General features: G+C 36.6%; 1 protein-coding gene, 1 long non-coding RNA gene and 1 pseudogene across 2 annotated transcripts; 1 reads left to right on the top strand and 2 right to left on the bottom strand.

Annotated features, from left to right (window-relative positions):
• Nucleotides 1-659: 659 nt before the first annotated feature.
• Nucleotides 660-2,754, bottom strand: LOC126714855 (U3 small nucleolar RNA-associated protein 18 homolog; annotated as a pseudogene).
• A 3,018-nt stretch (nt 2,755-5,772) lies between these two features.
• On the top strand, nt 5,773-10,647 carry LOC126714851 (serine/threonine-protein phosphatase 7 long form homolog). Its single transcript, XM_050415241.1, has 3 exons — nt 5,773-6,032; nt 9,627-9,718; nt 9,830-10,647. Exons 2-3 carry the CDS (start codon nt 9,629-9,631, stop codon nt 10,625-10,627), a joined length of 888 nt encoding a protein of 295 aa, XP_050271198.1. The 5' UTR covers nt 5,773-6,032; nt 9,627-9,628; the 3' UTR covers nt 10,628-10,647.
• LOC126714852 (uncharacterized) lies at nt 7,241-7,932 on the bottom strand. The gene is made up of 2 exons (XR_007651687.1): nt 7,712-7,932; nt 7,241-7,381 (listed from the first exon to the last, which is right to left on the bottom strand). It is a non-coding gene; the product is annotated as an uncharacterized LOC126714852 (long non-coding RNA).
• Nucleotides 10,648-11,353: the final 706 nt, after the last annotated feature.

Here is an 11,353-nt window from a genome sequence, read left to right as displayed (position 1 = left end):
CAAAAAAAGGTACTAGCTAGTATATTTTTAGTTTTTTATACTTGTGAACAAAATAAACAAAAAATAAGCTGATGGACATCCGAAGGCACCCAAAAAAAAAAAATAGCATTTCATAGGAATGGGTTCTACACTAACTAATAAACTATTTTTAAAATATTTTCTGTTCTCTTTTGTGCAGGATGTACTGTGGCTGTATCAACCACTTACCAAAAGAAGGCTTCAAGGAACATGCCAAAGGAAGTGCACTTACTGTACGTGATGCTCCAAGTTGTGGACCGATTATGGCCTGTGAAGTTACACAATTATTCATGTTCATGTTCATCATATGAGTTCTCTCTTGGTTGGTCTGCATTTGTGAGAGAAAATGCTTTGCAAGTAGGAGATGTTTGCGTACATGTTTGAGCTGATGATGAGAGACGATGTTGTGTTCAAACTCCACATTTTCAGATGCCTCAGTTAAGACTTAAGTGGTTGCTAACATTGCATTTGTAATATGTATTATGTATTATCTTGGGAGCTTATTATTTGCTACCACTCTGTTCAGAGTTTTTTTTTTATATTCTTTTTTGTTTTTGGATAAGATGAATCAAGGTTTATGTTTTGTTATATCTACCGACTGGCCTTTTTTTTTCTTTTTGATACCAGACAAAGAGATTACATCACATTACAAAATTTGGAGGCTGTTTTGCTATCAAATTAGCAAGTTTCCTGCTTTCAGCTAATACAGAGTCTAAAGTTCTCAAAAAAACAACTAGCATAGAGTATTGCTTAATAATATTATATATATATATATATATATATATATATATATATCTTTTAATAAGGTTTCAATCCACCAAGGCCAGTGAGTCTTAGACAGCACCTCTTCTTCCTCTAATAAACTTTCTGGAAATTTCAACTTAACACAACAATTGCCAATCTTCTTGGTAAGGCCAGACAGGAGTAAGATGTTGGATGTCTCCCTTTGTTGTTTGTTCTTGACCTGTAACATTTTCAATAAAAGCAGTATTTCTTTTATTGAAATGTCACATTCCTTTTTAAGCATGATTGTAATGATGCAGTTTGTATAACAAAACTTTTCCACCAGCATTTCCCATGGCCATGAAACCACCACCAGGACTGAAATCCAAACATAGTGGATATTGTAGGGACTTCTTGAGGGGAGGCCAGTTTGAGAATATCGTAAATGATGGAACATGTATCAACTTTAAGCCGTTCTTCTTCATGCTAGATGAAATAGCCAATATTTGAGCATCATTGTTAAATTTCAGAAAGTCCACTTTGGTGGTTAGATTTTCTATGGTCTTGATAGGCTTTCTCTTGCCCCCTAAGAACTCCTCTCTGTTGTAAACATTCACAATCCCACTGTCTGAACCAGCTGCAGACAATTTTCCATTTGGGGAAGTTGAAAGACTTGTACTGTTTACGCAACCTGCATCGACTGCCTTACCGAAGCAAGCCCTTGTTCTCAAGCCCCAATGGTAGACCTGGCCATCACCACCAGAGCTCAATAATTGCTGACCATCTTCAGCAAAAGCTAAAGAACGAGCTGTTCCATTCATCTTTAGCGTCCAAATCAGTTCCTTTGTTTTGGTAGAAACCAGCAAGATATAACCTTCATTTCCCACAAAGGCAATTGTACTTGAATCAGGGGAAACCTCAAAAACTTCCAGACTTTTCTCCTCCCTGCCAACCAGGGGCCAATATTATCAATTTTTGCTTTCACTAAATCAAAGCTATAGAAGAACTTTCTCCTTCCTGCTACAATAACCTAAGACCCATCAGGCAAGAAAGATGCCTTTCGAATGGGGCAATCATCAAGGAAGATACTTTGTATCGTGGTATTCCGTTTGCCGTCAATATGAAAAAATCTAAGTCTTCGATCCAATCCTGCAGCTAGTAGCAGCTGCGCATTTCAATGGAACTGAACTGAATTTATTGGAACATTTGAAGGATCCTCTGCATTTGCATCTACAAGTCTTGAATATTCAAGACGTCCAGGCAACAAGTTAGTGCTGCTCCTCACAACAAGGCTTTCATTTGTTTGAAGGATATCTTCAACAACTTCAACATTCTTGTAATTATGGGCCAGTACCGCCCCATTTTCTTCATCCGATGATTCATCATCAAAAGATGTATCATTCCTTGACCTTGAATCAAATTGGGCCCATTCTGTGCCAGGGTTCAGCTTAATATGCTGAGCCCTCAATCTCAACAAATAGTCTGAACCTGAAATCAAACTCTCATCGTCTTCCTCAACTTCCTTAATCTGTTAACTTTAGCAATATTTATGTTGGTTTTATCCTCTTCCTCATCCACCCAGACTGGTTTTCTTTGCTTAGTTTCTAGCTCGTCATTGCTTATTTCTGATAATTCTGCATCGTCTTCATGAACAGGAGCTTGCTATTTGCAGAACGATCCATTATGAATCAGGCAGAACCTTTCTCAAGCTTGTCTTGAATCTCTTCCTTGTCTTCCTTCCTGAACTCAACAGGGGAATATAGAGATCCAAACAAAGAGTTTTCAAGCTTCTTCATTTCTCTTTCTTGCTCAATTACTAGCTTCTCATTCTCTTCATTGTGTTCTTTCCTTTTCTTTTTCTTATTCATCCTTGAAACATCCAAATATTCATTTTGAGCATCTTCATTCCCTTGCATAGAGGAGAGGTTATTGATATCTTCCCTTTTGTCATTTTAGCTTTACTTTTCGGGGGAATATTTTGCGATATTAAACTCATCTTTGACAAGAAAAATTCTGCTTCTGCAAAACCAAACAAAATGCAATTTAAATGATGTACAAATTAACAGCCAAAAGATCTCTTGCTTTGGAATATTTACAGCAAACTGAAACATAATTTAGTCAAGGAATTATATCATGGAACTTCTTTTTTAAAGTAAAGCTATTGAAAAAAAGAACAAAAATAGGCGCAGCTGTGCAAGCCTCGTACACAGAATGTTTTATTCATGGAACAGTAATTTTATATTCAGGGTTAATCATAAATTATTTCTCATTTTGATCCACCGCCTTCATAAAATATTTAGCAATTAAGACAAACATTAATTATAAACTAAAAAATATTGAAATTCTAAGAGAACTCACAAGGTAGAGCCTATAGTTCAACTTGTGAAAAAACTAGAGTTGCAGACTTGCAGTATATTCATCTAAAGCTCCACATGCAGATACACAGACTTAAGAACAGGTCAAAGTTCTCTTACAAGCATAAGACCTCTGAAGTGATCTCAAAACATTCAACCCGAAATGTCAATGCAACCAAATTAATTTACTATGACAATAACCTGAAGAGAACCTCAAACATAAGAATCATAATCATCCTTTTGAGTTTAAAAGAAATACAAATATTTTGATTTGATTAGTAATAGATATTTTAGTAAAAATAGAAAAGACATCATGTACACGGGGTGTGTTACTTGATCAAAGAATTACAAACAAAAAGAAATAAAATCAATAAAAGAAACACACGAAGCAGAGAAACACACTTCAGGGAAAAACTCACAGCCTTCCTACATATCACCAGAAGTAAATAGCATTAAGATGTCAGTCTTGCCCGCACACGGGTCTGTTTGAGATAATATATTTTCATTGGCTTATTACTTTTCTTTAAAATAAGCAACGTACTAGAAAATGTGAGGCTTTAAAGTGAAAATAAACCTTATCCAAACACACACAAGTGCATCATATGTAACTGTCAAACTCACAAATGTCCTAATGATTACTGGCAACCATGTCCAATTCAATATGACCATATAACATAATAAATTAAAGACCCATTACATGCATATAATGTTCTTTTGTGCTCTCTTCACACATAAAATCTGGAATTTGCTCAACCAAATAATTGCACACATTTGTTTTCATAAAATCTGGAATTTATTCACTTTACTACCATTTTTTATTTCCAGCATTCTATTAGTTTCTCTTTTTTATTTGATTGTAATTGTTTATGATACTTTGCGTTCACCATCTCGAACATAGAGTTCTCGTTTTCTTTATCAATAAATTCTGATTAATAATATATAAATTAATTAATTAAAAATAAAAACATCATGCATATAATCTTCTTTTGTGCTCTCCAAGTTGAAATAGTCTACTGTAAAGACAAGTTCATAAGTCCTAAACGTGTCTTTCCTCAAAACGAGTTTAGAATTTGAATTTCCTAAAAACGAGATAAAATAAAATTTAATTCAGTTGAAATTTGTCCTTCCTAAAGATGAGTTCAAATGAAATAAATTGAGACAAAACCCATCTTCCCAAAAAATGAGGTTCTTTTGAAATGGCGTCTACTGAAAATTTGGACAAGGAATTTTTAGCAAACATCTACTACATATTTAGGAACGTTTACGAAACATCTAATAGATATTTAGCTGAACAGTTGCGAAGGCATTATGAGCCCTATAATTTCTGGACAAAAACATACAAAGCACCTTGAAAGGAAATGCATATATAGAAAATGGGTAATATCAAGCAACATAAACTTCCTAAAAAAAAAATCTCAATAAGCAAAAGCTGGTAGCACCATTTTCACAAATTTAAATTAATGAACTATCTCATCATTGAAGCTTCCAAGTCTCTTAAGACAAAGTTTTAATTGATATAAACATAAACACATATTACTGCTGGCAGTAATACTTCTGCCCTACCTTCATAAAGTTCTAAAGCATCCTAGTGAGCTACCTAAGGAACAAGACTTAATGAAAAAGGTCAAGGAAGCTGCATGCTACAAATGACCACTAAGGAACAGAAACAACTTAAGGAATCGAATCCATAGATTCTAGGTGAAAATTGACAATGATGGTGAAGTCCACTCATATAAAGACGACTTCCGAAATAAGCGTTTCAATTTAGCAATGAGCATGGAAAGCTTAATATTAGACGCAAATTACTACATGGGAATACTTGAACCAACCAGCTTGGTCAGCTGCTAAGCGATTTTAGACTATCCAGAACCAAATCATTCAGGCAAAGCTCTTAAAAAAAACAATAATCTGTCTATGACCGGCTTGAAGAGCGGAAGTGAGATTGGAGGAGAGAGCGAAGGTTTGGCTGCGGCTTCCTTTGGTTTTGGGACTCACGGCTGCAGTGTGCACATTTTGGTGGTAAATTAGCTCTAGGAAAGGCCGAGCTCTGTAACGTGGGCTTGTGACCCAATGTGGGGGCATTAAAGTGGGCTGAAGTGGACAACCTTGAACGAATATGGTTCCTGTGGGGCATTGTGTGGGCCCTTATTGACTCTCCACGGGAGGAAAAGAAGCTCGGGAATGGCACGTGCAATAAATGGGGTTACGGTTGTGTATAAGATAAGCACTGGCTCCTCAGAGCTCTAGGAAACAAAAAATTTTAGAGCCCTTCTTTTAGGGTCTTATGGTGGCCCAACAAAATTTCAATTTTTTGAATTGTTACGGTGAGATGGGCTTTGGTATCAATTCTATGCAAGTAAAGTAAGGCGATTTTGGCCCATTAGCATTTATTTTTAAAATATTTAGGCCCGAAACACTGTTTGGGAAATATTTAGGTAAGTACCACTTTTGGTAGTACTCGAGCTTGGAGAGCTCGAGTACCCCATTTTTCTGTTCCAGCGTGGCACCTGACGTTGGAACAGAAAAATTTAAAAAATAAACTTGGTACCCGAGCTCATGAAGCTCGAGTACTGCTCAGCGACGTTGGAACAGAAAAATTTAAAAAATAAACTTGGTATCCGAGCTCATGAAGCTCGAGTACTGCTCATCGATCTCTCCCTATTACCCCACACTTAAACCATCTGTTACCCACAATACCCAACCAAGAACAGAGCAAAACATACCCACAAACCAAACCTCTCAATCTCGCTATCTCCCTCTCTCAATCTCGCTATCTCCCTCTCTCAATCTCGCTATCTCCCTCTCAATCTAAAGCTATTTCCACACAAATACTCTCATTCTGCCTCTCAATCTCGCAAATACTCCCATTCTCCCTCTCAATCTCGCGATCTGCTTCATTCTCCGTCTCCGTCTCGCTCTCGGTCTCCCTCTCACAAGGTATGTCTCGCTCAGCTTGCATGTTTAGCTTGTGGGTATTTTTGTTTGTAAATTTGTTATTTTTATGCATAGTTTGATTCTGGGTTTTGATCAATTTAGTTAGTTAGTTAATTTATATTTTTCGGTGATTACTAGAATGTTGGTCTTGTTGTGCTTGTCTTTTGGGTTCAATTCTGGATTCACTCATGAAAGGTTCTGTCCATGAAAGTCAGCAAATAATGAGGCCTACGGATTGAAACCCCAAATTCTACCTCAATAATTTAAAGATATAGGAATGATACCAATCTAGATATCGACATGGATGTTTCATTCAGATATGGACCAAACATAAAATTAAAAATTAAAAATTAAAAAGGATATTTTAATTTGGGACAAAATTTAGGCAAAAATAAGTTTTGTACATTAGTTCCCCAAATAAATACAAACACATGGTTGCATTGACCAATGAAACACAAACAATATTATATTTCCAAAGACAAGTAACTTCAATGCAGCTGTGTTTGAACATAATTGGGAAACATATATTGCACCTAAGCACCTAACATATTGTGCATAAACTTTACCCTTTTATTTGATTTAGTTTAACCACACATGAAATATAGAAGAAGAACAACAACAAAAACAAGAAATAAAAAACATAAGAATTTAGGTCTCCAAAGTTGTGCTGAGAATCGTCAGGCTACCAATGTTGATAGGAGGAAGTGCCTTTCATGTTATAGTGGATAGATCACACTAATTTGAAGAAAAGCAGATCTTTGATCTTTATCGTGACCCTGTTAATGATTCTTAAACAAAAAGAGAAGTTTCATATCAAGATGATTTGATACATAGCTTCATAATCTAAAAGGAAAATTTCAGTTTGAAATAATATATAAAACATCATTATACCATTAATTTTTCTATATATTGGTAATTTACACACACACCTTGTATGGGTCTTGAACCCACAACCACACCCCCTACCTTGCTCTTACAAGGGAAGAAGCCATTCGAGCCAGAGCTCATTAGCTCTAATATCATTATATCATCACTGATATCTAGAAGCCTTTTACTGAACAATCGAACATAAAAACTATCCTAAAACCAGATAAAGTGCGAGCCCACAACAAAAATAGAATTAAACATAGTCCTCTTTACAAGAATGTATAATAAGCACCTTCTTCATGCGGGGTCTTGATTTCAAATTTGCGGGATTTGTTGTAGATGCGCCTTTTCTCAGCTTGACGAGCCCTCTTTGCAGCTGAGTCTGCTTTCTTAGTTGGAGCCGCCTCACACACTGCTTTCTTGAAAAATTCACAAAACCCAGAATTTCAAATCGTCCTAAAATTTCATTACCAGAACTTGGGGTTCTGAGAAAAGAAATGAACAAGGAATTGTCATTCATTGGAACTTGAAAAGGCCAAGACATAAAATTAAAATAAAAAAAACTTTATTCAACTGTACTTTAGCAGCTGGGTTATTTTCAATTTTTGAAAGTAACAACATGAATCATAAAAATCTAGTCTGCTGTGCAGCCAGTGATTTATTTTGGCAGCTGGAATTGTTTTGAGACTGAAGTTCAGTTTGTCCTGAATCTTCTGGACCAGTGATTGAAATTTCAGTCTCTTTCATTGATTTAGTACTGAAGCCACCATTAGTCATGAAGTAAGGCTGTTGTTTAATAGAATTCATTTCCTCACATATTCTTCGCTGCTTTGCACCCAAACTAAGGTAGGCATGCTCATTTTGTTCCAATGGCCTTTTCCGAAATGATTCTTGACACATCACACCCTCTAATTCTCTCACATCAAGTAGAAGAACCAGTGTATTTAACTCTACTTGATTGCAGTAAAAAGAAACAAGATGGCCGTAAGTCATTTAAGACAACTCCTTGAGAGTGTGCAGAATCCACTAACTCCACAATCTGCCTGAATATAAGCACACTTTCAGCTTTGTTTAGATTACTATGCCCAGGTTTAAGCCAATCCCTTAGGCTGATCCCATCATTGAACCGTTCAGGACTAGACCTATCAATTCTATGTGTGCAAGATTGACCATTGTTGGCACTTAATTTTATAATGAGAAATATATAATACAAATCCATAAAACATATTTTGTAGCATTGCTGGTTCCAACTTCCAAACATTTTTTTTTTTCAAAAATTCTTGCAATTGGATTTGAAGTTTAGACTTAAAATATGGGTTTCTTCAAGTTTCTGTAAGACTTCTTCCATGTTTGGTCTTTCTTGCTCATTTGGAGTAGTACATTGAACAGCTATCGATAATACATTTTGAAATTCAGTTACAATATAAGCCCCACTTAAGCATGGATCTGCCATGGCACTTATGCTTCCTCCTTTCATTATTGCATTCCTTGCCTGTATCAGTGACAATTGACAATAGAAATATATTCAGCTAATCCGCTGGAATTTACCATCTTAGGTGAAAAAACTACTTATAAAATAGTAACATGCTAAACTATATGGGAGACAACATATTAAATAGAGCATACCTCTTTAAACAGAGATTCTGGCTTTCTTCGTGTCAAAAGTTGAAGTAGCACAACCCCAAAATTGAAAACATCATTTGTCGTGGTTTCCATCCTTTCAGTCTTTAACTTGTAGTTTGATAAGATGGGTCTGAAATCTTAGGCTCTAGTTTCTCAGTCAGTAATATGTTTGCTAACTGAGACATATTGGAGTATTAGTTATTAGCACCATCACACTTAATATTAGCTATAGGTGAAATTAATTAATTTTACCTTTTTGTGACTCTACCTTTTAGGATTACCTTAAGGTATAGTTTTGTTCTTAAATTAGAAATAGATACTCAAACAATTAACATAGTATTGAAGTCATACATGCATGTACTTAGTTCGTTTTTGTCTTTGTTTTTGTTCCCCTTCTGTTGAGATCTTAGTCCACCATTTGATGTCATAGACTCACAGCCAGACAATATATGCAACTAGAGCTCAAATTTCAAGTTGGAAGAATTTCATAGGTTTTTCTTTCTTTTTGAAACTAACATATGGAAATCTGTTATTCTCTTCTTTATACAACAGTGAACTTCTAATAATCCTTAAAACTTTAGAGTTAATACTCTCAAGTCTCATTCTTTTCAAGTCTAAAGCAGCAAGTTAACCATGTGAAGAGGAAAGCTTGTAACTTGGTATTGTGGTCCAAATGTATATCTTTCCAATGTTACTCGGAAAATTATAATTGTATCCCGGACCCATGAGCTGCACAAATCTTTTCACGCACTCACGCACATGCACACATTGCAAGATAAAAAGTTCTGTCTCATGTTAAAAAATAGTTAATTTAATTATTATTTTAACACGTTTTTATGTTATTTATAATTTATTTTAGTAGTGTAGAGATAAGTTTCAATTGTAGAAACACATGCTTTGATACTATGTTAATTTATCAAAAGAAATGTTAATTTGTTAAATGAATCAATTGTCGAAACACATGCTTTGATAACTAACTTTTCTAAAATAATTTATTAAATCAGTGAAAGACTGTATTAGATGAATAATGTTGCCATTTTCAGACAAATTTGTTTATAATTAAAAATAAATAAATAAGACTGTCTTGATGTTGTTTCCAAATGCCAGATATGGACCCACATGGAGCTATACAGACTTTGTGCACGAGGCAGGATAAGCATCGTTCAAGTTTGCTTTTCGATGCTCATTTGGAAGGCGAGGTATGCACTTGTTCAATATATGTAGTCGAAAGATGGGCGGAATTTAACTTTGAAGCGTACTTATTATGTGGTACTGTAATTATTATTAATACTACGCTGCTCTATTTGCAGGAAGTGCCAGGTGTATTGACTTGTCGTCACCGAGACAAAGGTCTGCTTGAAGGAGGGGTAGATGGGTTAGATCCACGAATTCTCGCTTATATCACTGATGCGGGGTTAGATGGGCTGCTTCGAGTCCCACATATGGACATTGACCACGCATTGATCACAGCGTTGGTGGAGAGATGGCGGCCGGAGACGCACTCATTTCACTTGCCCCACGGTGAGATGACCATCACACTACAAGATATGGAGGTTATAATGGGGGTACCTGTAGATGGCTTGCCGTTGGTGGAATCTATACCCTCGACGGGCAGTTGGCGTGAAGTCTGCAGAAGATTGCTAGGGCGTAATCCGCCAAGTAGAGAACTTAGAAACCCAAGAAAGAACACTGGAGTGCTGGAAGGGGCGAGCATAAAAGCCAAATGGCTTGAGGATCAGTTTCGCGACCCTCTCCCGGTTGACGCCCCTGAGGCGTTTGTGCAGGAGTATGCTCGTTTTTACATATTGGAGTTGTTAGGTGGTACGCTATTTATGGATAAGTCTGGAGAACGGATCTCAGTTAGGTATTTGCAATATTTCGATCCAATCAGCAATGGAAAGAAGTATAGTTGGGGTAGTGCAGCACTAAGTTGGCTCTATAGACACCTTTGTAAGGCATCAGAGAAGACAGCCAAGCAGATTGGGGGTGCACTACTATTGGTGCAGTTGTGGGCGTGGGCGAGGTTTCCCCACATATGTCCTGTGATGAGGCATCCACACCAGGCACTGCCTCCAGGTCCACTTGCTGTCAGGTATGTAGCATCTTAGATAGTTATCGTTTTACATTTCCTCAATAACTTTGTTCGCATGAGAATTATGTAAGTAACTAATATGAAGGTTATGTCTGTGTTGTTTGCTAGATAGAAAGGGGCTAAGATAACAACTGAACATTCGATGCACGTCCTACGTGCCTATCGTGTGTCGTTTACTTCACTGCGGCCAAATCAGGTATCGTGTCTTACAAGTGGAAACCGCTTTGGCATGTAGTTTTTGTACTTACAATTCACTTTGGAGTGAATAAACATTCTTAATTATATATCTTTCTTACTTATCAAAAAAAAAAAAAAAACATTCTTAATTTCAGAGTTACATGTATTGTTCACATTCGTTACACATTTTTTCTAATTATATTGTTAATATGGTTGTTTGCATCTGTTGAATCATTGCAGATTGTTTGGGAGCCGTACAGAAATTATTTGCATTCTCTACCCGCATATTGTACGGCAGGCCAACGTATATGGAGGTCTATTGTGCCGCTGATACATTTTTGGGTGGTTGAAGGCCATCATCCCGAACGTGTTCTCTGACAGTTTGGGATGAAGCAAGGCATACCAGAAAATGTTGATACTTCAATTGAACTGCACAAGATCACCCTCCAGGGCAAGCACGAAAAAGATTGGGCCCAAATACATGCCCCGCATATTGCTAAATGGGCTGCGCACGCCAAAATTGCCGATGCACCGGCCTTTCACGGGGAGATGAACTGCACGGATA

This window comes from Quercus robur, chromosome 2 (assembly GCF_932294415.1).
Source record: "Quercus robur chromosome 2, dhQueRobu3.1, whole genome shotgun sequence".
Taxonomy (NCBI): domain Eukaryota; kingdom Viridiplantae; phylum Streptophyta; class Magnoliopsida; order Fagales; family Fagaceae; genus Quercus; species Quercus robur.
This window is presented reverse-complemented; position numbering and strand designations above follow the sequence as displayed.